The sequence below is a fragment of the Mustela nigripes genome, chromosome 14 (genome assembly GCF_022355385.1).
Source record: "Mustela nigripes isolate SB6536 chromosome 14, MUSNIG.SB6536, whole genome shotgun sequence".
In the NCBI taxonomy this organism is placed as follows: Eukaryota; Metazoa; Chordata; class Mammalia; order Carnivora; family Mustelidae; genus Mustela; species Mustela nigripes.
The window spans coordinates 46,039,024-46,066,977 of record NC_081570.1 but is presented as its reverse complement, the minus strand read 5'-3'; the positions used below and the strand labels follow the sequence as shown (position 1 = coordinate 46,066,977).

Here is a 27,954-nt window from a genome sequence, read left to right as displayed (position 1 = left end):
GTAAACATAACCCAACAAGACACAGAAGGAAGATGAGGTCGCAGGCCAAGAGAGGTCTCTGACCTCTGATATTTTGCCCCTTCACACACACTGTCTGGCAAAACTGCCTTGAGTGGGTCTACGGTGGGGTGGTTAATTATGAACTTGGGGGCCTTTAGAGTTTTAAAGCCAGTGCATTATTTTTTCTGAAGGGTTTGGTCAAGACAGGGGGTGGCTCTGTGTTTGCTGTGGCAATGGTGGTCTTTCATCAGTAGTGAGGGTGCATTCTCCCTGACCAGCCTTCTGCTAACGCTCCTGTAATGTTTGTTCTTCTCATACTTCTAGTGGCTTTTAATAGATGTTGTCTTTGGGTTCCAGCAAAACATTACCCTTTCCTAATTTTATTGTCCCTGAAGAGAACCCATGTGCAGAATGAGCAAATTTTTGCCATCTTCCAGATGGGCTAGATCATACCAGGTAGGCCTTGACATATGTTTTAAGAAAGGGAAAGTTCTGATGGGCTAAATCTGTGGCCCCACAGATGGAGAGGAAGAGGATGCCAGGAAGGCTGGCGTTGGCCGAGTAATGAAAGGAGCTTGCAGTGATCTATCGGGCAGGTAGAGGAAAAGTCTTGGTGGCCAAATTCCTGGCATGGAGGGCAAGTATGAAGAGGATGTCCAGAGCTCGGGAAGAAGAAGGCCTGCTCCAAACAACCTTGGTCCAGAGGCTTCTGCCAAGTCAGGCAGTCTGGGCAGATCTGAGGTGAAGTTGGAATCTCTAATAAGAACTGACAGCCATAAACTAATTTTAACCTCAGCTAGCCTTGGGAATTAGAAAGTATGCCATCTAGGGAGCTGGAAAGGGTCTGAACTTAAAAGTGAGGCCAGAACTGGCTTTGTGACATACCTTTGTGTGCCAGGGTCTGAGCTGGGATTTCTAAAAACTTTTTTTTTTTTTTTTTAGAATTTAGAAATAACCTCAAAATTACAGGAAAATGTTTAAAAATGATACTTTTAAGAACTATAAAAACTGCCATACCCTTTCCTTAGATTCAATTATTGCTAAAATTTTATCCTATGGGCTGTATTGTGTATTCTCTGTGGATGTGGATACATACAGACATGCATGCATGTACATATATAAGTATATGATACATACAAGTGTATGTAAGTTGCACATATCTTCATCCTTTATGCTTAATCCATTACCATAAGAACATTATCAAATTGAATAAATAACACTGATACACTATTTTTACCTAATATGTCATCTATATTCAAATTTGTCCATTGGTCCAGTAATTCCTTTTACAGTATTTCTTTTGCCTCTAGCACAGGATCTTCTAAGGTGTTGCATTTAGTTGTTATATCTAGGTATTTTCTTTACGGATATTTCCCCAGCTTCCTTTTATCTTTTATTACTGTATTTTTGAAGGATACACTCCCCTCCTCCCCCTTAATTTTTAAATGCATGATGTTACTAGATTCCAGGACAGAATGCTACATGGTAGTGATGTACTCTGCTGAGGGTGTTCCGTCATCTCCATCTGTCCCTGCTTGTTAATGTTCACTTGGAGAACCTAATTGAGGTGTTGTGCAATTTCCCATTGTGTAATCACACATTTTCCCTTTGCAACTATAAGCAATAGGTGGGAAGACACTTGAAGACCAACAGATGTCTTCTCATCTAAAATTTCCCTGGATTTACCACTTATGGATGGTTCCTGCCTAACTAAGCTTCATTCTGATGACTTCAAAATGTTGGCTTTATGCCCCACACCCCCTCTGTATATCCCGGATAGTACCTGTTCTACCCTAAGCAAGACAGCCTTCCCTCCTTCCTCCTCTTATCTGTTATCAGTATTGATTCATGGATTGTTGGGTCCCCTCCCCCCATGGTTTATTATTTATTACCATCCTTAAATGACATTGGTGTGTAAATTAGTCCAGATTGGGCCAATGACGGCACCTCCGAGATGGCTTCTGTATTCTTGTGACATGCCCCCATCATTTGTGTTTGTCTTGAGCACTTCCTTACTTGCTGGAATAACGAGATATTTCAGGATCATCTTTCACCAGTTCCACTCCAGCTCCAAAATCAGCCATTTCTCCAAGAACCCCTGGTTCCTTTTACTGGGGAATAGTAGTAAAAAACCAAAATCCAGGTGGTAGGGATCAGTTGTTCCTTGGGTGTCTTGGCTCCTGGACCCGTTCAGTGGAGAGAGCTAGGAGATGTGTGCATATAAATGCATGTGTGTGTACATACATAGACAGATGGATTTCATAAATCATGAGTTTGCCGGAAATCTCCCATTTCCAGTCTATCCCCCTCGTATTTTTTCTGGCTTCATCCTTTCCATAATTTAATGTCTCCTCTTTCATCGTGAGAACTGGGCTCCCAAGAACATCAAAGAATTTACCCCTTTATTTAATCCTGTAGGACATCTAAAATAGTTTTGTAATTTGCCCAAAACAATACCCCCCCCCCCCCACAAAAATCCCAATATAAGAAATTTGGGGGTTGTTTGCAGCTCCCCCTGCTACGGCCCTGCCGAAGACTGAGTGTAAACGGTGAAATTCTGTGTTCATAAATTATTTGGATTAGTTCTTTCTCTCTCACCCCTTTAGAGACTGTTTGTGATGTTAATTTGATACAATTGGATTAATTTGTCTCAGTCCACTTCCAGTCTGAACCTTTCCCTCACTTCCCACCCCTGTGCATTTAATTTAATTTTTTTCAAGTGTGTAGAACAGTGGGCTTCCAAATGGGGGAAATAATGCAAAAAGCTCGACTCAGAAGTATCAGCCTTTGCCCCATCCTTCCACTGGGTCACCTGGTCATTCCCCTACCCAGATGCCCCTGTGTAGTAAAATGATATCCAGGTGCCCTGCCTTGTTTATCCTGTGTTTCTTTATGTAAAGACAAGCAGATATATGACTCTTTTTTTTTTTTTTTAAGATTTTATTTATTTATTTGACAGAGAGTGAGATCACAAGTAGGCAGAGAGGTAGGCAGAGAGGGAGGGAGAAGCAGGCTCCCCACTGAGCAGAGAGCCTGATGTGGGGCTCGATCCCAAGACTCTGGGATCATGACCTGAGCTGAAGGCAGAGGCGTTAACCCACTGAGCCACCCAGGTGCCCCCAGATATATGACTCTTTAATCTTCCAAATATTACATCTTTGGGAGTAGTCTTTCCATTTTACCGATGAGGAAACAGGCTCTTCATCTGGATGGTTACAAACTCTTGTGCCTTGTTAATAGCCTGTTTGGGGTGCTCTATAGTTTGGACAAAGCGATTAAAATGCCTAAGTCCCCAAACACGCAGGTTGTGGCATGCAGGTTTTAATCCCAAAGTTTGCCTTTTGGGAAGACTGCGTTTTCATCTGTGTTTTAAGTCCAGGTTATCTTTTTGGACTGGAATTTGCAGTGTTCCTAGCATATCATGAAGTGACATGCTGGATGTGGGGCATGGCTTGGAGGTTTTCTTGTTTTGTTTCTGTTTAATTTAGGTGAAATGTACACAAAATAAAATTAACATTTTCAGCATGTACAATCCAGGGGTATTTATTATGTGTATGATGTTGTGCGACCACTGTCTCTATCTAGTTCCCAAAACTTTTTAGCACCCCCAAAGGAGATCCTGTACCCATGAAGCAGTCCCCTCCCTCTTCCTTGCTTCTCTTAGTACCTCAAAACCACTGATCTGCTTTCCATCTCTCTATGGAGGTATCTGTTTTGGATCATTCATATAAATGGAATCATACATTGTGTGACCTTTTTGGTTTAACTTTCATTTGGCCCTCCTGTTATTACAGGCCATCCACGTTGTAGCATGTAGCAATACCCCATTCCTTTTTATGGCTAAACAGTATTCCCTTGCATGGACAGACCACATTTTGTTTCTCCACTGGCCAACTGATGGACATCTGGAAGGCTTGGTGGGGAGGGAAGGTGGGGGAGAAGAGTAGTGTGTACCCTGACCCGTGCTGTGCTACTTAAGAGCCGTGTGACCGTGGACCAGCTACGGACCGGCTTCTGCTTTTCTTTATTTGTTAAATGAAAACTGATAGTAAGACCTAACTTTTCAAGTGGTTGAAAGATTGAATAAAAGAAGTTTATAGTAGCATACCTGCCAAATAGCGGGCCAGCCTAAATGCTGGCTGTTGTACAGTAGGATCATATGAGGGGGACGGATGGGGTGAGAGAAAGCACAAGCTTGTGTTACAGTAGGTATTTTAGTATGTGTTTCTTCTGTTATGTATGCTCAGGCCTTTATGCTGCTGCTGCTGCTGCTTCTTCTTCTTCTTCTTCTTCTTCTTCTTCTTCTTCTCCTTCACTTTTAAGGCCTGCATGTTTTCTCTGCTTTGTTATTTGGTGTTTTTTTTTTTTTTGCCCCCCTCCCCAACAAACCACCCCCACAACCCCTCCCCCCCAAACTCACTGAACACAGGATTTTACATTTAGAAGCAGGGCCCCAGACAGAATACCTGTAGTGGAATGTTACATAATTCACATTTAGATTTGAAGAGCTCATTATAAAAAACCTGACACACTTCAGGAATATTAAATTACTGCAGATTGTGTGGAGCAAAGAAACATTATTGAAGCATTTCACAATTCTAGGCGAGTCTGAATTTAACTGATAGGGTTTCGCAGCTTTTACTGGGGGAAAATGATTTCAGTTGTCACATGGTTCCTGGCCCTTGGGGGACTTTAATCTCTTTAATTACAAAGAAACGAATTTCCTAAATAATTTGGAGTTCCCTCACAGCATTTTCCCAACCTCTGGCTTTTGGAAAATTAAAGGGGATGCCAAGACCTGGGTTGTGGTAGCTTCTCTCCTTACTGCGGCTTCCTTATTGAAGTTTTTATTTGAAATAATGTTGGTTTCCTTTCATTATTGATATCAGGGTGTTCTTCAGAAATGCACAAGCAATACTTTATAACACTTGAACACAGTCTCACAGTTTGTTGAACAAGCAGTGCTGGAGATACCCACGGGATAGGGAGAGGTGCTGTATGGTGCTTTATGAAGCTGAAGGGGAAAACACAGCCCAGTTCCCATCCAGTTTTATGTAGGAGCTTTTTTGTTTTTAAGGATTTTATTTATTTATTTGACAGAGATCACAAGTAGGCAGAGAGGCAGAGAGAGAAGAGGACGCAGGCTCCCTGCTGATCGGCCAAGCAGAGAGCCTGATGCGGGGCTTGATCCCAGGACCCTGGGATCATGACCTGAGCTGAAAGCAGAGGCTTTAATTCACTGAGCCATCCAGGCATCCCTATATGGGAACTTTTAAGAAGGCTTGAAATTGGGTAAAATCTATATATTTCAGCTCATTCTATTATTTGTGTTAGGTACCTACTGTGTGCAAAACCAGCACGATGGAAATATCTTAGATTCTATCTCTTTCAGCAGTGTCTTTACAAGGAAGACTTCACCTGCCTTAGTTTCCTCTTTTGTAAAGGGAGAATAACAGTATGGACCGGAGGTGACGCACTGACACGTGACTTTGAACTATTAACACGGGAAATCTTGGGTGCCTTATCTTTTTTAAGCGCTTTCCAGAAGGGTACCAGGTACTCTTCCAGGCGTGTGACATGTGTGGTCACACTTCATTTCCACAGCAGCTCCCTGTTACCCCCGTTACAGAGATAGAGATGCTGAGGCAAGGAGGGGGGTTGAGTAGCTTCCTCAATATCATGCTGCGCATCAGTGGCTGAAGCTAGGCAGCTGGCCAAAAAGCAGATTGTAGCATAAGTAAGGAGAAATCCCGTTGAATAGAGAGATCAGAAAACCTTTCTGCCTACAATACTTTGACCTTGAAGGGTCAGTAGAATGTCAAGGCAGACTCGAGAAGAAAGATTGAAGAGAAAGGTAGCAGTGCAAGTTACAACTGGAGACGTGAGGAGGTACATAGCCTCCTTAGCAGACTTACATTTCCTTTTATTAGTTGGGCTGTTCTTTGCCAGTCTCTGTGCCTTTGCACAGCTGATCCTTCTGCCAGAAACAACTGTTCATTCATTTATTATACATGGACTTACTGAGTGCCTGTTGGTCCTCTCTCTTATCCAGTTGGAGTAAGGATCATTCTTTGAGACCCCACAGTACAGGGCTCCTCCTCTGAGAAGTTTTTGTTTTTTTAAGAGTTGATTTATTTATTTGACAGACAGAGATCACAAGTAGGCAGACAGGCAGGCAGAGAGAAGGCTTCCTATTGAGCAGAGAGCTCGATGCGGGGCTCGATCCCAGGACCCTGAGATCATGACTTGAGCTGAAGGCAGAGGTTTTAACCCAGTGAGCCACCCAGGCGCCCCACCTCTGAGAAGTTTTAGTGACTCTTCCAAGCAAAGGAGAGTCCTTGCTCCTTTGTGTCCCAGTTTACCTGGTGTCTGCGTGTGTGTGTGTTCCGGTTGTGTGTCCTGCAGTCCCTTACCTGCCTGACATCCTCGTTAGACTGAGCACCTGTGAGGACAGGAATAAAGAGTCCACACTCCTAGCCAGGGTGGCTGCACAGTAGCTGTCTCTTGACGCGAATGAGCCCGCATTTGAGCCTGGCCCGTCGTAGGTTCTTCATCACTGGCGTGGCCATGAGATGATCAGTATTCTTAAAAAATTTAATTATGTCCATGTAGGGCTTTGTGGCTCTGTCATCTCTGTCATCTCCTGTGGGATGTTGTCTTCTGTCAGGGGAGAGGTCGGGAAGTGGGGGTGAGGGCTAGTGGCATGGTGCCGCTAGATGGCACAAGGGTGGCAGGGAAGGTTCCCGTTTTCTGTCTTTGATTTCACGGACCCCGTTCTAGGAAGACAGTTTTCCATTTCCTTAGTTGTAGTTTCCTTTGGTTCCTATCGTTGAGACATCATTCAGGGCCAGCATCATTTTAAAAAAAAAAAAAAATCGCTTTTTGACAAATGAATAAACCAAGTATCTTTGGCTGAGGTGAGAATTTCCCTATTATTGGGCCTTCCTATAATTTTACTAATTTTATTGTCTTTTTATTTAAGTATAAACGCACAGTGTTCTGTTAGTTTCAAGTGTACAGTGGAGTGACCCAGCTGTTCTCAGGGCTCATCACAGTTAAGTGTACTCTTAATCGCTTCACCTGTTTCACCCAGCGCACCCCCCCCCCCCGCCAGCTCCCCTCTGGTAACCCCGGGTTTGTTCTGCATATAGAAGTGTTTGTTTGCCTCTCTTCTTCTTTGTTTTATCTCTTAAATTCCACATATGAGTGAAATCACATGGTGTTTGTCTTTCTCTGACATAGTTCACTCAGCATTATACCCTCTCTCCATTTGTAACAACACGGACGAATCTAGAATGCACAAAGCCTTCCTGTAGTTTTATGTGGCTTTTACATTAGACCTAGTTAAGCCCTCCTTAGTTGTCATGATTAAGAGGTTTGGTTTACTTTTCTTTTTGAGCAGAAACTGGCATTCAGGGTCTACATTTCTGGATTCAACCATTCTGGGTCTGTGGGATGAGCTCAGAACGGGCTTGCGCAGTTTAAAGACCCATTTCCAGCAGCATTATCTTCATTTTCTTTAAAAATGGGATAACTAGGGAAATGTGTATTTTCAACTGAACTCTCCGATGTAACTCTCAGATAGATGGTCACTGGGAAAGATGGTTGACTCGACACCGGAGATACATTCATTCAGTTTAACTGAAATCAAATGAGATAATGTATGTGAACCCCTAGCTGAGGGCAAAGTATAGAGTAAGTGCATAGTAAATACGAGCTATAATTGAAGTGGTTGTATTATCATTATTATCATTATCCTCTCTTCCCAGCACAGAGTCTGGACTTAATAGTACCTAGTAATGTGCGATGCATATTTATTAAAGAAAGAAAGAACGGAGTGAGTGGCTGCCCGCTTCTTCTCTTTTGCTCCCCCCATTAAATGCTTGTCTGCTCTTACAGCTGAGGAAAAAGCTGACATAAAAATTGGCTGGCTGGAAAGTTTCTCAGCCCCATTTGTCACCTTACCCTTGGAGCCCAATTGTATGTCAACTCCATGTCCCCGCTGATGCCTGGCAGTGAGGGAGAGACCACAGGTCACTTCCCTATGATCTGCCTTAGCCGCCATGGCTCTGATCAAGCTTGGCTGATGGATGGGTGCCCTGTTGTTGGAAATGTCTCCACGGGGTTGCTCAGGAAATACTCCTTTGCTGTATTTTCTGGGTGGCATCTACTGCTTCAAAGCAAGACACGTGGAAAACAAGGAGTTGGGTTTTGTCCTTCTCGGAAATCCAGAGTTTTAAAGAGATCTGTGTCGAGTTATGTACCTAGGTTGAGAGTCCATGTTTCAGGTAGACCTGTCATTCCCTTTGCTACAAACCCTGTCAGTGGCTTGATGACATCGAGGGAGCAGTTCGTACACAGAGACCAAGGTTTTCCTGGTTTTGTATGTTTGACAGTCTGTTTTGCCACCCCCCAACTAATTTCTGTTGAACCTCACAAAGGTGATGATTCTGAACGTTCTTCTTGGCTTGATTCGCAGCGCTCGGAAGGAGTGAATGAGATGTGCAGCTCGGAGCGTTGTTTCTGAAGGGAGGAGTCGTTGTCTTGAAGAGGAGTCCTCCATGAGCCTGGCCGAGGCCCGGGATCTGTGTGAAGTGGACTAAGGATTTAGTAGGATGTCAACTGAGACAGAACTTCAAGTAGCTGTGAAAACCAGCGCCAAGAAAGACTCCAGAAAGAAAGGTAGGGCTGATTTGTTCCTTTCTTACTGGCTATTTGTCTGTGCAGTGTTTTATCTCTGGAATGATTTATAGCACTGTCTTTGTGATGGCATATGGTTTTTAATGGGCGCTAGCATTATTTGCTGTTTTCTGTACTCGCAGTGTATATTTTAATGGCTCACCATTATGCCTTGGGTAAAATCCAAAATTATTTTCCTAACATATAAAACCCTTCCTGGTATGCCTTCTACCCATCCCTCCAGCAAGCATGTCTCTGCCTAATCCTCTCCCCCGCTCCCCCCCCCCCACCTTATCCAACCTTGTTTATGCCCAGGCATTCTGTCTCTTGGGGTTCACTTTCACAGGTTTCCAAAGTTCTCAAATTCCAGCAGCACCAGAATCCCCTGGAAGGCTTGTTAAAACACAGATGCTGGGTCTCATCCCCACAATTTTGGGGTTTGGGAGGTCTGGGGTAGGGCCCACCCCTGCATTTAGAACAAATTCCCCAATCGTACCGATGCCATTGTTTCAGAGCCCAGACTTTGGGAACTGCTGGACAATTAATCCAGCGCAAGATCCTTTGTCACTCCCCGCTTGTTCCTAGGCTGGCTCCCACTTAATCTTCAGGTCAGTCCTTTCCTTCCTCTCCGCACTGGGTTAGTTGTTTTTGTTTGTTTTGCTGCAGGAGCACTTTGTTAGAATCTCACTTTATTCAAAATTTCCCGTGTTTTTGTTTATCGGCTGGACCAAGCATTCCTGCAGAGCCGGACCTCTCCTTCACCCATCAGCTCCAACACTTGGAACGTGCTTGACCCCGAGCGGGCACATAGAGACCTGCTAATGAGGACTGGCATGCGTAGTATGATAATGAAGTAACTCTCACCCTCTCTGTGTTTTCTGGAGAATTGGGTCCCATGGTTTTATGACCATGCCTTTCAGGATGTTTGTCTCCCGGTTGCAATTAGGCGTAAGCGACTTCGTGCTGTGTGTTGTCTTTCTCTCCCTCATCTTCTGAGCTGCACGGAGGACGATTAATAGACTTCTCTTTCAGGTCTTGAAATCTGTCAATATGGGCTTGCAAACCAGGATGCGCTCAGTTGCTTTGTAGAGGCAGTGATTTGTTTGAGACACTGCTGTGCCTGCCCCGTCATGTTTCCTGACGGTATTTGTCTGACACTCTATAGGAAACAAGGGACATAAATGTAATACACAGGCAGTTCCCAGACAGCCACAACCTCAGGAAGGATGGTAAATGTTGCTTTGGATGTTTATTTGAAACACAAATATTTTGGAAGCAGCCTATTTTATTTGCTAAAACTTAATGTAAACCTTGTATTTCATGCATCATGGTCTAAGAATAAAAGAAGGAAAGCAAGTCAGTGAGAGAGCAGGTCTTGGGAGAACTGCTACATGGAGAAAAAAGATTGCAGAGCATGATAATGCACTAGAATTCAAATGCTTTTTCAGTGGAAACTGACAAGTTATATTTTTGCTTCAGATTTAACCTTTCCACTAAACTTGTGCTCTTGAATGCTTAATGCATTAAAAATTGTATCTTACTGAATATCTTTTCATTCTTAATTTTAAAATGCAAAACCAGGAGCTTTCTAAAATGAGGATTCAGGTTTTCAGAACATTGGCTTGGTTGAAGATTTGGGATGGGAGTATGAAGGTGACTTTTTAGAACCTCCACATCTTCATGTCTTACAGGACTCTAAAATCAGCACAATACATAATGCAAGGAATATCTCCTAGTGAGTGGCAGTACCATGGAGTCTGGACATGCAGACCTAGATTCAAATTATAGCTATGCCAGCTCCTAACTGTGTGACCTTAGGATGTTACTTAACCTCTCTGAGCATCTGTTTTCTCTCCTGTAAGTAAGGATATTATATTAAAGTTCAGAGGCTTACTATGAAGAATAATTGAGACAAGGCAGATTAAATACTTAGTATATTACTTGGCATTTATTAAAGGATTAATAAAGAGCCTTTTTAAAAAAGATTTTATTCATTAATTTCACAGAGAGAGTGGGGGCGGTGGCGGAGCAAGCACCAACAGGGGGAGAGGGAGAGGGAGAGGGAAATGCAGGCTTCCCCCTGAGAAGGGAGCCTGACTCGGGGCTTGATATCAGGACCCTGGGATCATGACCTGAGTTGAAGATTGAGGTTTGACTGAGCCACACAAGTGCCCCAACAAAGAGCCTTTATGTGTGTTTTTCCTCTTCCTTTTCCCTTTCTCCTTCCCTTTTCTCCTGACCCTTCTCTCCTTACTACTTCTTATCTCCTTTCTTCCTGTCCTCTCTCTCCATTTCCTTCCTCTCTTCCTTTTTCTTTCTCTTCTCCCATTTCTGTACTCTCCTCCTCCTCCTTCTTCTCTCTTTTTTAAAGATTCTATTTATTTATTTGAGCTAGACAGAGAGAGACCACGAGTTGGGGGAGGTAGCGGGAGAGGGAGAATTAGAGTAACTGCTGATGAGCAGGCAGCCCAAGGTGGGACTTGATCTCAGGACCCTGCCGAAGGCAGCCGCTTAACCGACTAAGCCAACCCACTCAGGTGCCCCTCTGTGCTCTTCTCTTCTTCATTTTCATCATCAGCATTATACGGTTTTCTCTTACCCATTCTACAGCCAAGGGGATCTTAAAAAGTATATAGCTGATGTGTCTCAAAGTAAGATTTTACAGTTGACTTGAGCTATGTAACAGTGATAAACCATATGCGTTCCTGATCGATTTCTCTGGCTCAAGGCACTGTGAAAGCACATGCCTACATTCAAAAAGAGAGAATGTGCTCATAACAGGATTAATTTATTTCTTACTCTTCAGTTTTCTCTGTGGAACAATAAGTATTCCATTAAGCAAATGTTGCTGACTGAGCCAAAATATGTAGAATTTTAAATGGAAATGTTAACAGTTTATTTATTGATCTTGAATCTTGAATATAAAGCATTACTAAAGTTTGTTACTAATTCTTCCAATTCCTCTTTGATTTTCTATGGAGACAACATAGAACCTCATAAGTAGGTTTATGTCTTCCTCTCTGATCCTTAAGTAATTCTTTTTCTTGTCTTATTGCATTAGCTGAGTCTGTCAGTACAATATTTAGTAATAGGAGGTATTCTTAACTTGATCTTCAATTAATGGAAGTGCTTCTAAGTTTCCTGTAACTGTGATATTTGAATTTTTACTAGATTTTTTTTCTACTTTTATTGCTTTGGAAGTATTGTTGTTTTTTAATAAATCCTGAATTTGGACATTGAATTTTGTCATATGCTCTTTCTATATTTATTTCAATGCTTATACATATTTTTTCTCTTAGTTTATATCGCGTGGATTTTACTGATAGATTTTTCTAGACTTCATTTCTAAGGTAAATGTTACTCTTTCATGACACATTTCTATATATGGATTTGATTTTTTTGATATTTTACTTAGGATTTTGATATCCATATTCATCAGCATGATTAGCATATAACTTTCTTTTCTTGAAGAATCTTTGTGCCTGGTATTAGTTAAAGTTTTTAATTTCATATGATGATTTTTTCGGTGCTCAGGAAATACTGAATGATATTTCAGCCCTTTTCTGAAAAAAATGGTTTTATTTTTTAAGTAATTTTATTTGACTTTTTAGAAGGTATATATTCTTTTAACTGAAAATTAAAACAGAAAATTAAGCATGCCTAATCCCATTATTCAAAAATAACTGCTCTGGACTGTTTTCAGGATGTGTGTTTGAGATCAAACTAATTCATATAGTTTCATATCCTGCTTTGTTATTTGACATTATATCATAATTACATTTCTCATATTATTACATGATATTATAGACTAGAGAGGGTGTTTTTGCCCCCGTGGCAAGATTTAGATGGTTCCTGGGGCAGATATTTTATTTCCTAAAAGAGAATACCTGACAATACAGGTCATCTATCAAGAGTGAGAGTGGCATAAAGAAAAGTTAGGAGGCCCTTTAGAATTTCTCACAAACGTATCACCTGCTTCTTTAACCCAGGCTTTTGAAAGGAAGTCAGAGAGTTTCCAACACAAGTCACCCGGGGGCATATTTCACCATAAAATGCATTTCTCGACAGGCCTTATAGGAAACGTAACTGGAGTATTCACAATTCAAATAAGGAAGACTTGAACGTAGTAAGAAATAAAGTTGCTTTCTTCATTTCATTTTTATTGGATTGTGTTGCTACACATGCAGCTTATCCAACGGTGCCTATTCCAGGAGTGGAGTTGATGGAGGATGGGAATAGAGATTTTCAGGTTCGTTACCTGCCATCAAAGGGGCAGAACAGCTGATGCGATTCTGGTTATTTATAACCCCCGCACCAGGCCACCCAGTGGAAGACTGTGAGAGAGGAAGGGTCCTAGGTGAGCAGGTGCAGAAGTCTTTGGGGACAGTGCCCAGGGATTTCAGTCAGCGACACCTGGCAGCCGAGGGTGGTAGAAAGAGCACTCACTTTGGAGCCAGACCTGGTTTTGAATTCTAATTCTTTTCCCTCTTGCTGTGTAGCAAGAGCTGGGTTATTTAGCCTCTTTAACCCTATCTCAATGAGTGTGTGTGTGTGCGCGTATGCAAATAATACTTACCAGAAGGGCGGGGGAGGGAGGCATCCTGGGTGAAGGTCCAGCGTGGGAGCCACAGCTTGGCAGCTGCCTGCTTAGCATTAGTTTTTCTGCCCTTTTCCTTCTGAGATCATAGTTCAGCACTGTCTCCTGATCTTCTAGAAACACCTGCAAATAAACTTACTCACTTTCCATGTATTAGAGTTATGTCCAAGGATCATTAGTTAGCAAAACAATAATAGCAACAAAATGCTACCTTATTTGCTCCCTAAAAGATTTGGCTCCAAGCATCCAAGCCCTGATGGGTCTAGAAGTTGGTCGTCATATGGCACATGCATTAACTTTGGAGCCTGAGCAAGCTGAGTTTTAACCCTGGCTTTGTGCCTTAGTAGCTGTGTGAACTATTGGGAATTTTCTTTTTTTTCTTCTTTTTATTTTTTTTAAATCTTTTTATTTTTAAAATTTTATTTATTTTATTTATCAGAGAGAAAGAGAGATGTACAAGCAGGGGGAGTAGCAGGCAGAGGGAGATGTCTTAAAATTCTGGTTAGTTTTGGTTAACGAATGGTTTCAGTAATGCCATAGGGGTTCTCATCCTTCACTTGGTCAGTTAGCCCTGGAAACTATCCTATTAACTAGGGCTTACCCCTGAGGAGCTTGTAAAGTGCCATCACATTCATCATCTGATTGGATCCTTGGGGCTGGGGTAATTAATTAAAAAAATTCTTAATATGATGCCTGTGGTTGCAGAGCTGCTGTTTCCCTGCCTCTGACTGCTGCTCTTGCCCTGCAGGGGTGCTGTCTGCCATCTGTCAAGACCTTAGCCCAGGGCTTCTGCCTCGGGCCACTTCCGCTTTTCCAGCTTCCGTTTCCTCAGGCACCAAACGGAGGTGGAAATTAGATCTGGGCGACCAAATCTGAAACCTGGAGGAAGCATTAATGAACGAATGAGGTCTTTTGTCCACAAGGATTTAACCAGCCCCGGCGTGAGCCCTGACGGCAGTCAGTGTTCTGTGGGGAGAGAGAAGTTTCTGGAAAGGAGACCCTGACTGCAGGCAGTTCATGTCGTTGAAGACCTTCCACCTCAGGAGGCCCTTCTGATTTTTTATAGTCTCATCCTCTCCTTGAAAAGACCTGTTCTCTGCCTTGCAGTTTTGATTCATTCTCATCCTATCACTACTCAAAAGTTAATGTTTTATTTTTACCCCACACTCATCTCTGTTCCTTAAAATATGACACGTTCCTCATAATAAAACAACTCTTAAACTCTTTTCACGGCTTTTCTGACTTAAAAACAAGTGAGTTTTCATCTTCATAAACACCCGTAAGACAACATTCTAAAAGAAACCTGAGTCATTCTCTAGAAATGGAGAAACAGAAAGCGTAATAAGGAATTTACATTCAGAGGCTACCTAGAGCCTCTTGCTCACAGATGAGCTTCTCCAAAGAAGGACTTGCCGCTGGTCACTCCTTTGGGTAGTGGCAGAGGCAGGGCTGGAGGCCAGGAATGGCTTCCATGGCTGGTGTTCCTCCAGCTCCTTAGACTGCAGACAACTTAACCTTCTTGGGATTGCCCTCTTGGCGTGTTTGTTCCCTCTTCTTTATACTGAAGACTTCCTGGAAGAGGTCATGCCTTAGAAGCGGATGAACTTAAGTTTGATTTGAGACTTGACATGACGTCTGCTTGCATGTCTTAGGCTAGCTACTCTAACTTTCTAAGGCTCAGCTTCTTCATCCATAAAACAGGGACAAGAGCACCTATCGCAAAGTGCTGTCGTGAGGATTACATGAGTGAATAAACCTACAACACCCAGCACAATTCTCTGTACATAGACTCAGGATGAGCAACTTTCCCTTTCCCTCCAGCACTCCAGCTCCTCACTCAGCCCCGAGAGGCAGCACGTCTCCTAGTGCTGTACGACATCAGGGAATAGTAGAAGGCGCCCTTTCCTCCAGGGGCACCTGGGGGCATCCCTGAGAAGAAGGAACTGGTTCATCTTCCAAGGGATGCTTGTTTCAATAATAATGGGCAAGGTGGACAGGAAATACAAAGGAGAACGGACCGTGTTGTTAAGCTATAGATGTTCATTAATAGCCATCATTTGTATTGTGCTTGCTGCGTTCAAACCATTTTAGATAAACTGTCCCCAAGGAGCCCAACTCTTAAATCGCCCCATGGAACACATGAGAAAATAACGTTCAGAAAGATCAAGAGACTTGCTCTGGGTCACATGGTGTGTCTGCATAAGCTGGAAAGCCCCGGGTCTGCCAGCCATTAACGTCTGTGTGGTCTTCCCTGAAAACATGCTCTGGGTTTGCCCTGTGCCTTGATGCTGGAGGCTGATGGTTCCGAGAGAATTACAGGGGGGCTGCACTCTTTTTTTGGCAGGGGAGGCACGGAAACCGATGAGGCACATCACACAGATTTATGGCACCATTCTGCCTTGGCAGGGTTTTGGATCTTGGTGTGCTAATTGTTCTCTCCTGACTGTGATTTGCAGGCTTTGGAAATTCAAAATCCAGGGTTTAATTACATGATGACATCAATTTCTCTGAGGTTGATCCATAAAGCTCTGGGGCTGAAGGGCTTGGGAGGGAGGGAATACCATTTTGGGTCAAGAAGTCCAGTCCTTTATGGTAGGACTGGCTGTCAGATTGTATGATGTGTGGTGGGGAGAGAATTCTGTACTCTCTGTGAGCACATGGTCTTGAATTTATTACAGGACACATCACTCACTGTGGCCATTCCCTGAAGGCCATTCCGATGAGGTTTCATTGGTGACTTAGTTCTGGGCTTCACTTTAACTGGTTCCTTTCTAAGAAGTCAAGCTTTTTTCAAGTCTTCCTTCACAACCCTTTCTTCCCTGAATGTGTTGTATAACCCCAGCAGCATACCAAAGAGGATAACACCCCAAGCAAGCCATCTGAGTTTTGGTCCCCGTGTCTTTGTCACTTGGCCTTCTCTTACCCTGAGCCACACCAAGCTTCAGTTCCCAGAACTCACCTCTGGGACACCTACGTGTCAGCTCCTTCTACCTGGGTCATCTTTCCCACCTGTCTATTCACTTGGCCAACTCCTGGTCAGGACTCAGCAACCATTTGTCTGAGCCACCATCCTTAACGTTTTGATCTTCGTAAGATTCTCGATTAATCGCTGACCGTGAGCCCCGGTGACCTCCTAAATGCCTTCCAAAGCTGTCCATGCTCTCTCCTCACGGCTCCTCTCCCAAGGACAGTCCGGGTTGCCTTCCTCTGCCATCTGGATTGTTCTCACACCCCTTCTAAGGGGTTTGCAGGTTTTCAGTGTTTTCCATCTCCAAGCTGTTCGGGACACTTGGAGATCTGATCACGTCTCCCCTTTGCTTCAGACCCTTCAGGGAGCAGCTCCGAGTGCCTCCAGGGTGACATCCACACTGCTTCTCATGGTGTCACAGAGGCCGCACCTGGTCCGATGCCTCCTTATCTCTCTGGTCACATCTCTCCACACTGTTCTGCAGTGATAGTCCATTCTGTGGCACAACTGAATTAATTTCATTTCCCTGATTATTGTTCCTATTAAGGGTTTGGCAAATCCTGTTTCTTCTCCAAAGAATACGTTTTCCTTTATTTCTTTTCAGAGCTAACTCCACTTATTCTTTAGTTTCAAGTTCAGTATGACTGTCCTCGGCATTGTTTTGGTGCCCCATTACAGCCCACGCCCCTGACCCCCAGCTGCAGGTCATGGCTCTTTGGCGTGCTCTCAGATGTCTCATGTTGCCCACTGTTACATATTTTTAGTCTTCTTTTTGTTCCTCTGGGTCACTCATGAGGCTGGGAGTCCTGTGACGGCAGGGACCGTGCCTGTCTTGTTAATAACCACGTCATTTCTACCACTGAGCACGGTGCTGAGAGATGTAGATATGCAGCAGTGTGGGCGAATGAATAAGCAGGTGAACAAATGAATTTATGATAGAGATAAGCCTCCTTCAGCTGGATTTGTGGGGGGTTCCTTAGCACCCTGCACGTTCTCAAATCATCACACTTGCCATGGTTCTATCGGTTTTGGCTTAGTTTTCTGTCTCTACCGTTACCTCTGAGCTCCTAGCACAGCACTCAGAACATGGTAAGTACTCAGCCAGTGTTTGTTGAATTGGTGCTCACGTGGTGGGGCCGGGGTGGGGGAATGATCTGCACAAGGAGAAAGAAAATGACAAAACACAAGCATCTCCCCAAAGTGCTGGCTCTTGGGATTCTTATTATGTTGCCTTGAAAATTCCTACCATTCTGTGAACTACTTCTCCTTTTGTGATGTGTGTCCAATCACGTCTGGTGCCATAATTTAGCGTGATGTGGGCCATATTGGTAGTAAAGCTATACGATTTGCCATATTAGTTCATCCCACTGCTTCATTAAGCTCGGTGTGCTGCCTGTGGCCGTGGCTGGGCTTGCATTTTGATGTTGGGAAGAACAAAGCCCTTTACCATATCCCTCCAGGTCCCGTGAGTCAGGTAAGGGCACATGTCTTTGTGGGGCTGGAGAATGTTCATCTTTGCAGATAATCAGCACATGCCCCAGAGCGTGGGGTTTTCTTATCCACGCGGTTTGCTGAGTGAGCAGACGATGTTCCAAGGTGTGCTGGGATTTCAGCAACCCCCTCCTTTTGCCACAAAGCCTCTGGGTTGGTCAGAGTGCGTATGTTGCAAGACTGAGCAATTCCGCAAAACCCATCAGGAGAGTACATGGAGATAAAAGATAGAGGAGAGGTTTGCTGGGGGTGAAATGTTGTTTCATTTAAGCTTGAGAACAACCTTTGGACAAGTGTCCCCGTGTTAGAGGAGAGGCAACTGAGGCTCAGACAGATGGCCAGCTTGCCTGAAGTCTGCAATGTGGAGGTAAAGGAACCCATTTGCGGCTAGATCTCTCTGATCCCAGGTCCTGTCTACATGCTTCACACTAGACTAAGCTACTCCCTACTGAATGGTGTGTCTTTTTACCAAATACTGAGTAAGGCTTACAATGAAAGACATCCTCCGACACTCTTAGGTTGCCATGGCCATACCGAGAGGAAGGAAGGAGGGCAGAATATGTGATACAGTAGGGAGGGGAGTTGGAAAGGCAGAGGAAGCTCTAGGTCTTCACTCCCCTTCTCTGGCAGGTGGGAGGTTGCTGTACATAAGGGTTCCTGGTGATTGACTGGGAACATTTCCCTTTCTAAGGAGAATGCCAGTTATTCTGTGTTTTCCAGATACAAAACGGTAAAGACTAGGTGAACTTGAGGGACTTTGTGTGCATTCACCAGAATGCAATTCTAGCTCATAATTTGGAACAAGCACTCCAATTTTGCAAATGCCTCCAAATCGATGAGTCGTCCCATTAACCCATTTCACCTCTGAGTGGGCTTCTCTGCATCAGAAATAATCATGACAATGCTGGTGAGGAAGGTAGCTACTGTCTGTCCGCAGTGAGAAAGTGTCAGACATTGCATTTGAACGCTTACATGTATTTTCTCCTGAACGAGACCTTGAGGGAGCTCCTCTGTTTAAAACCCCAAGTTTACAGACAAGAACATGGAAATTAAGGAGGCAGGACAGAGTTCCTGCCATGACTCCTGACCTTATGCTCTGAACAGACCTGTAGTTTCGCCTCACTCATGCATCCAGCAGGCATCACATGTGCCTTATGTGCACCTGAACCTTCTGAACACATTGACTTGCTTGGCCCTTTTTGCACACACGTGAGTTTTCTCCAGCTCATTCTCTTCTCTCTGCCTGGGGGAAAAGAAAATCACCCAAATCTCAGCTCACTGCCAAGGCCTGCCTCATCCCCTTAGACCCAACTCGGAGAGCACGTCCATGAAGCTCTTTCTCAGCATTCTCTTCCCCCATGAAGCCTTCATTCCCCCATGATTTTCAGCATGTTGGGTTTTGACAAAGTTTTTCATCCAGAGAAAGCGTTTCTGTCTTTCTTCCATCAACCTGAAATGCACTTAAATACCTCTCTTCCTTACTAGATTGTGTTGTAAGTCGAGACGAGATGGCAGGGACTGTTGTCTTGGGCATCGTTATATCCTCTTGGAGCTGGGATGAGAATTTACTGAAGAGTTGTCAGTGTGTAAGATGGGAAGTGACATTAATTACACGACTACTCAGTGCAAGCAGAGAGTACGGTGAGAGTACAGGATTTGAAGAGGTTGGTAAATTCCCATTTTACAGATGAGGAAACATCAACTAGGTCAGAATATGTCCAAGGTCACCCATCGTATAAATGGAAGAACATGAATTTTTAAACTTTGCTCTCAATGATCCAAAGCCCAGGCTCTTTCTGCCATATTCGCTCTTTCCCAGCAGTGGCCATCAAATAAAACACCAGTGAAAAGCTCAGTTCCTGGGGGTCTGTGTCCTATTGGTACATGGCAGCAAGATTTGCAATTTACTTTTACAAAGAATTTATATATCATTATTGTAGATTCACTTCCCTCAGATGGGGGACTGTCATCACTTGAGTTTTTCGGTTCCCCTGACTGGTGATACCGCTCTAGGGAGAGCTTACATTCCGATTGTTAAACCAGAGGCAGGAAAAGCTACGCAGGAACACTCTACCCTGGAAGGAGCCCAGCAGATGATGAATAGCAGACCTGAATCTTATCATGTATTTCAGGATGATGTACGGGACTGTTGGAAACTGCCTTTGACAAATGTGCACGGGAAGGGGAATTATCTCCAACAATGAAAAATGTTCTTATTATGTGATCCTAAAAAGGATCAGGACCCCTATCATTGGGAAAATGATCATCCCCGTATCCCTTATTAACAGCGATATGGAAGCATGTGCTAAAGACATTGGACGTTGGGCTGAAGCTGTGATGGATAGCCATGAGTGCTGGATCACGTTGGACTTATGAAAGGTAGCATGATGCTTGATAGCAGGTAGGAAATGTGCAACTCACTAAGGTCGCTTTTAGCCCTTGCTTCACGAGGCTCTGCAGGACTTGTTCCTGCTATCTTAGCCAAGTACCCAGAGGCTTTTGGTCAGCCCCAAAGCTAGGATTCAAGAGTAGGAGGTATGCAGTACACGTTTGTAGGAAATAAAACCATTTCCATAAGGAGGAGAAGACAGGCATTTTAAATATTTAATCTTACTTTATTTTCACATTTCACATGCTTATGTGGAAACTTGGAGTCATAGAGATTCACCCGCCTCCCTGAGGCTAGAAACCGGCAGAGTGCAGATTTGAACCTGAACAGTTTGATTTCAAAGTCTATACGCTTTGCAGACCATGGTAGTTTTCAGTAAAATAAGCTCCTGGTTGGAGTTCAGAATAATAGACATAGAAACAACCGAATGTTGGGGTGCCTGGGTGGCTCAGTGGGTTAGGCCGCTGCCTTCGGCTCGGGTCATGATCTCAGGGTCCTGGGATCGAGTCCCGTGTCGGGCTCTCTGCTCAGCAGGGAGCCTGCTTCCCTCTCTCTCTCTCTCTGCCTGCCTCTCCATCTACTTGTGATTTCTCTCTGTCAAATAAATAAATAAAATCTTAAAAAAAAAAAAAAAAAAGAAACAACTGAATGTGTATGTGACGTGCGTACTGCAGGCCCTGGCACAGGGTAGATGCTGAGGAGATGCGAGTCTTCCTGCCTTTCCTCCTTCCCTCTTTCCTCCTTCTTTCCTTCATTCCCGTTTTGGGTGTTTGAGTGTTTTCCAAAACCAGGCAGAGTGTTGGCCACAGAAGATTATAAACAAGTCCTGGGCTTAGGGAACTTGAGATCTCTCCCAAAGACAGACAACTAAGAAGCAATTAGAGTTCATTACCGTAAGTTGAAATCCCAGAGCAGAGATAAGCAACCACTCCAAGGGCTTCCCAGAGGTTGTGCCATTTAAATAAAGATTCTCGGAGTGCAGATTTATTACTTTTTTCAGTTCAATGGGTGCTTTGTGAAATGTCTTCTATTATTATAGACACTGTCTACCCATTAGATTTAAATCCCTAGTTGTGGAAAATAAATCCTACATTATTCTCTCGTGAAAGGAAGATCAGCAGATCAGAAATCTTGCTGGGCCAGCCACGGCCTCCCCCCGACTTGACTTCTAGAGTAAACGGCCTCTCAAGTTGTACACATATTTTATTCATGTCCTATTACATGTAGGACCAGGCACATAGTATGTGTTCATTAAGCATTTGTAGAAGAGTAGAGTAGCCTATATTAGATAGGTAATTCTTTGGCCTTTGGCCTGCATTTTCCTAGAATCAGTAATTTATATTCCATTAGTTTTCCTTTGATGTTTTAAAGTAATGATTACTGTGGCTTCTCCTCCTGCTTTCAAAGTTCTAGATTGCAAATAGATTTTTGTGTCATTTGCCAAAGCTGGTCGATTTTAATGGCTGCTTCAAGCACTGTGTGGGGGATTCTGAAGTCATACCCCGGCTCTGAGCAAGAACCATTAACATTCAGGTTAACATTCAATCTTTTATTTACTTTATTATTTTTTTTTTTTGCACATGAGTGTGTGTACACAAACATGCAAACAACATGCATTCTACTTTGATCCTACTGGGTATTTAATTCTGCATTACTTTTCCACTGAATCTTACCATCTGAGCTGTTCCCGTGTCATTATAAATTGTGCAATTATCACTTTACAATAAGCGAGGCGATCTCATTTCCCTGAGCTTTTACTCACAAGCTCTCCTTCCAGACCCTTATGTCATTGTTGAGTTTTTTCAGTGGTTCATTCCTAAATTTGTCAGATCTCACTTGAGCTGTGGCACTCAGAATTGCTTTCAGTGGTTGATGATTCATTTCTCTTTTCACCCTTGGACTGATGCAAATGTTTGTCTTCAGTATTTTGTGGTTGAGGGATGATGCTAACAGAAAAGGAGACCTTGGGAGTGGGCTCCCCTCTGTGGGCGTGTCCCCAGCAGGGGCTGCCACTGCAGGAGAGCCTTGAAATTCAGATTTGCCAATGGATGCCTCTGGACTGCGAGTGATTCTTGCAGTTCACATCTTTTAACCTCCGCTTTATCAACTTTAATATGTTGTCCTGGTGCCTTGATTTTTTGGTTCATCTGTTTTAATGTGATGAAATGTAAAGACGGAGCTCAGTCTTGTCCCCTCACAGCGACTGTAGGGGTTTTCAGCTGATCGCCTGTCCTCCGTCGGTTAAGGATTCGAATTTTAAGCAGCCAAAAATACATTTTCCTGGTATCTGTCATCAAGTGATTAGTGCAACTATTTAGTTCTGGTCGTCTTTCCTATTCTTGGTAGATTTATTTTCTCTTCTTAGAATTCTACTGCCGCCCTCTCTGTCTGGGAGACTGGAGATGTCATTTAAACATTGCTTATTAGGATTCCAGTATTTGTCTCTCATATACAGTCAGCTAAATCAAAAAGTCAGACAGTGTTTTTAAATTGCAAATTTAAATGACAATTTATAGACCAGGTCTACTGGAAATTTTCTGTCCTTGGCATCCATCACTGCTTGCGTGTACGTAGTTTTATGCTCCTCTCTTTCTCTCTCTTTTTATCTTCTTGAGAGCACAGCACACATATCCATCAGAAGGATCAGAACTGCTTGCAGTCCAACAAAAATGCAATAAAGATCTTGAAAGGAAATGAAGACAGACACCGTATCCCAGACCTGCTTTACTCATTCTCTCCCCCTCACCCCTGCCTCTTAAAGAGGAAACTTGCATTAGTCACTTTTTTAAAAAAGTATTGAAGCACCTGGTTTAGTTTCAAATAAAATAAACATTCACCAAAGGCCCGAAAAATGCCAAATATTGTTACCTCAATTAATTTGCACAATGTACCAGGCACCGTTCTGGGGGTTTCCGGTGCCATTACTCACTTAAGGTAATAAGATGTTGATTTCTAAAAGAGAAGACTGAAATGCACGGGAGCCAGCTTGCCCGGGGCCCAAAACTTGAGTGACTGGTGGAACTCCGACTTCTGACGCAGAACTCTGTCCACCACGCTAGCTTCTATTTTTGTCTTCAGTGAGAAAACTTGGGCCTACTTAGTATTTCTATTTTGTAAGAATGACAGATTGAAAAGTCATCACACCATGCTTTACTGAGTTTTAATTTTTAGCAGATTGGGTTAGAAGGGGTGGGGGTGGGGCTGTAAACCTTGAAATCATCTTCTTCTACCGGTCCATTTTCCCTGGGATCAGAGTAGATTGGCAAAGCATTATGATCTTCCATTTCAGAGCTGAAGTATTATCCATCTCGATGGGGGAAATCATCTCTAAAATCCTTCTGAAGCCAGCTGCTGCAGAGATTGGTGCATTTCAGAAAATGCCTGTGGTACCCAGTAACTTCGGTGATGAAAATGAACAGAGTTAAGTCTGCATCTGGAGGCCCATACTGAGTCTACCCTCCCCCCCCCCCCAACCCCGCATCCATGTTGTGTCCCGTGTCTCCTCTTATCACAGAGCCGGGAGGTCTGCCTTTCAGCCTGTGCTCACCGGGCTCCAAAGTCAGCAGCAGCTGGGGGGTGTCAGGGCTGCTGGGGTTCCAGTCAGACAGAGGAGGTGATGATAGGGAGAGATGGAAGGACTTTGTCTTGCCTGTGAGAAGACATGGGGAAGGAGCCAGAGGAGGCTAGGGGAGCCATCAGACCATCAATGAGGTTTGGTCCTGAGTGAAAGAGGGAAAGAGGGAGGGAGGGAGGGAAGGTAGAAGGAACATCTCAGACTTCAGTAAGGTCATTATGGAGTCCTTGAGCCAGAGTCAGTCATCAGAAGAGGCCCCGCCTCCTGGGAATAGGCCTACTTGAGTACCCCTGCTTGCTCCGCCATTGGCTGGGAGCAGCCTGTGGGACACACGGTCTTTCTGTAGACATGGAATGGATTTCTGAGTGCAACAGTTGGGGCTCTTTCCCTTCTTTGCAGCTAGAAGTCTACCAGATGCATTCTCATCCCCCCCCCCCACCCCCACCCCGTACCAAACTGATAGTCAAGGTACCTAAATCATTCAGCCCTTCTAACTTCTTCAGTTGGGTGGTGCGATGAGCAGTTCAGATTCCCCTCCCCCCCCCGTGTTACCCCATATGGACGCATGTTGGTTAAAAGGAGGTGCCGATTGAGTTTGGGGCCCTGGATTCTCTGGCCAGTTTGTCCAGCAGTCCTCAGAACATTTTGCCCTTTCGAAGCCTGCGAGGCCTGAAAAGAGGGGATTGAAAGCAGCTATTGGGTTGGTAGCCTCTTTGTACCTGGTGATCTCCCCACACCTCTTTTTGTGTCACAGGCAAAGGGGAATGTCCATTCCCTCATGCCCCTGCACTCCCACGAATGCCAGGAAGGCCAGAGTGCCATTTCTGGAACATCTTTCTGATGGCCAGCATCCTAGGGTCTTATTTAAGTAGATTCAATGAAAACAACCAGTAAGGCCCATATTCTTTGGAGCATAGCCTAATGATTGTGTCACTGTCTTCAGAATTCCAAACTGACCCAACATAGCTCTACCATTAATCAGTGGCAGTTACCTTGGGAACTTCAAGTCCTGTAAGCCTCCATTTCCTTACCTGTAGAATGGGAGTGATGGGACCGATCTCTAAGTGTGAGAATGCAGACCAGATGTAGTCATCTGTATAAGGGCTCCAGATGGCGTTAGACATACGTGTGCTAGCTTGCTGTGCTTCTGATTGTGGGAGAACCAAAGTCCGTGTATTATGGCTGGTTGCTGAGACCTTAAGGCTCGTGGGAGGTGGGCTGGATGAGCCCATGTGCATGCATCCATCCCTGCCTAGCTCTGCACCATAGGTGGTGGGGGATGAGTAGGGGCATTGCACCTGCCCCTTTCATGCCTTCTAGAAGTTTACAGCTTAGCACTCGTTATTACTCATTGGTCCTCAAGCACTCCGTGCTACTTTATGCTTCCCTGCTCAGCCTTCACATTGGCCTTCCTCCAGAATAATTTGTTGCTTGGAGCAGACCCCACTCACAAAGAAGCAATCTGGAAGGCTGGGCACCCTGAGAGCCTTGAGCCGAGCACTGAAAAGCCAGGCACTCACATATCTTCCTCTCATCTCTCCAAAGCTACTTTGCTTTTTCCAGACTAGCTTCTTGTTTCTCCCTCTCTGCAGTCAGGCTCGCCTTGGTCACTGTGCTCAATGCCAGCTTTACTGGCTTTTGCATTCAAAATCTCAATGAAGACTGAGTCACAGGGTCCTCATTCCAGATCTCAGGCAGGGCAGATCTGTAGGCTCATCCCACCTGACGGTGGGCTGTTCAAGAGTTAGAGATCTACGCCGGACGGTAGTTCTGAGAGCCCACGCTATGGGCAGTGGCAGGGGATTGCTGTGCAGAGTAGGGAGGCGTGGTCTGAACAGACACAACCACCAAAAAGATTGAGCTTAGATGTTACTTCCTCCAGGAAGTCTTCCTGGACCCAGCTGAACAAGGGTGTGTCTGCCCTCTCCTGGGCTGCTCTGATTCTGGGCACTGGCCTCTGTTGTGCTCTACTTCCCTTAACCCCGCATCTGTCTTCACACCCGATGGTGCATCCTGAAGGTAGAGACGGGATTGACTTGGTCTTTACAGACACTGCCAGTGTCCAAAATGCCTGCCACCCAGCAGGTGTTCCGTACATAGTTTGGAGACCTAAGTATCATCTGGGAAACTGACAAATAATTGTACTGCAGAAGTACTCCCCAGTACCAGCATGAAGCATCTGCTTTGCCAGAAAAACAGTTGTCCTCTCTGCCCCACTTTATCCTTCCCCTCACGCCCGCCCCCAAGGTGCAGTCAACATCCATGGGGACAGAAGCAGGGCTCTGGCGACTGCCTTTCATGTGCAGTCACGCTCCGTGTCTTTGATCCTGGTCTCCTTTAGGTATTGAATCCTGAAGGGCCTGCTGCAGCTCCCCACGTAACAGCCATCCGGCACCCCACGTATTAATGCCAATTAGCCTGGGAAAGATGAAAACTTTGGGGACTTAATGAGCTGAGTTGGCACCTGTTCACTCAGCGCTCCAGCCTGTGTCTCTTCAGCTGCTCCCACCAACTGGATGGTGTCAGGTTTGGCCTTTCTGGGGAAAGGCTGACAAAGGCATTTTTACTCTAGTTTTCCAACTTTTCCTTTACTTTTGGGTGGCTGACCTCAAGATTTTTGGAGCCACACTCTTCAGGAGCCACCTTTGAGGCCATACCCGTATCCCCACCCACCCCAGACTCCGCCCCATAAGGCAGAGGGGCTGAGACCAAGGCCTTGTGTGAATCGGGAAGATAGCACCCATGTGACATCCCAAAGCAGCCTTTCCGCTTAGGGGCTGTGTGATAGGGCTGAGCGTGGTGTGTGGCGCTTAGCAGCTCTGTGAGTGTTGATGGAAGGACTGTCGCCCTGCACACGGCTGTGTTACAGCATGTGTACTCCACGAGCACACCGTGGTGCCCATGGTGGCATGACCGGCACCCTTACCAGTGCCCGTCCACGGTAGTGCCCAAGTAATACCTGTTACATGAATGAATGAACAAATGATGAGTCGTGATTAGGATCTCTCGCAGGAGAGAGACCTGGGTTGGAATCCCATTGCTAGCACTTCTGTACACTGTGAACATGGGCAGTTTGCTTCCATCTCTCTCCAAACCTGGTCCTTCACCGTTATGGGAAGAACCAGTGCTTCTCATGGGCTTACATGTAAAGTGCTTCCTTAGCCCGGTGTCTGGCACATAGTAAGTAGTTATTCTTTTATTATTGATGGAGTAACTTTAAATAAAGTGCTGGATACCCACATCTCAGTGCTTTCATTTATATAATGAAAATGTTTCTCTGTGCTGTACGGGTTCGTGTGAGGAATAATTTGATACTGTGAACAGAGCACGGCCAGGTCTGGGCTCAGAGCTCCATAGATGAGAGGTGATGCCAGCCCCATCAGGAGAAGGCAGGACAGGCTTGGGCAGTGACCACCCAGCTCCCAGGGCCATGCACAGGAGGAAGGGAACAGGTTTGGAGAGGGGCTCTTCTGTAGCTCCCCGACATGACAGTCATTTGCGTGGTCAGACACACAGGGCTCTGGTCTCCTTTTGCCTTTCACCTTGAAAAAACTCGGGCTTTTCAAAGGGATCCTAGGCTATATTCTCAGACTTTCCCCTAGCAAGCTGTTCTTTTCAGCAGACTGACTTTTATAATTCTCATGACCAAACGCCAACCCTTCTTTACCCAAACCCCCTTAATCCTTTGATCTTGTCTCAGTCACAAGAAATGATTGTCTGCTACGTCTTGCCATACATGATTTAGGGAGGATTACTGAGCAACCGCAGTCCATCCCTCACCTTCCCCTCCCCCACCAGCAGTACTTCCTCCTGCGAAATCCTCCTAGGGGCCCCAGACCCCCCGGGAAATATCCTTGGAAAGAAAAGAGCTAGGCACGGCAGCTGGGGCAGAAGCACAAAATGCCTCAGGGTAAGAGGTTGAAGGGAACATTCCAGAGGAAGGGAGGGCAGGTGTGAGTGTGGACGTACTGTTTTGTGAAGTGAAAGAAAGCCTGTTTCTGCGGCTCCAGGTAAGCAGATGTGCACCTGGGCCTCGTCGCACCTGGGCCTCACTGACTCTCCAGTGAGGTCTCTAAGGCGGCGGGACTGCCGCAACAACTCCCGGGTGCTCTTCCAGAACAGAACCACAGGACCTGTGTGGCTTGCCTATAGTCACAAGGTGAGCGACGGCCTCTTCCAAGACTGGACCCTAGCCGCCTCTAGCAGATCCGCTCAGCAAGATGCAGGGCTAAAACGTTCAGTCAGATCTGGTCCTG

General features: G+C 44.8%; 1 protein-coding gene across 4 annotated transcripts in view; it reads left to right on the top strand.

Moving 5' to 3' along the window:
* The window catches only part of DAB1 (DAB adaptor protein 1), a 1,136,100-nt gene that overhangs the window by 851,236 nt on the left and 256,910 nt on the right, over positions 1–27,954 (top strand). For all 4 annotated transcript variants that reach the window (XM_059374891.1, XM_059374888.1, XM_059374892.1 and 1 more), the window contains one exon: positions 8,480–8,682. In XM_059374891.1, coding sequence (XP_059230874.1) covers positions 8,616–8,682 — 67 coding nt within the window. In that variant the 5' untranslated portion in view covers positions 8,480–8,615. The remainder of the gene's footprint in view (positions 1–8,479; positions 8,683–27,954) is intronic.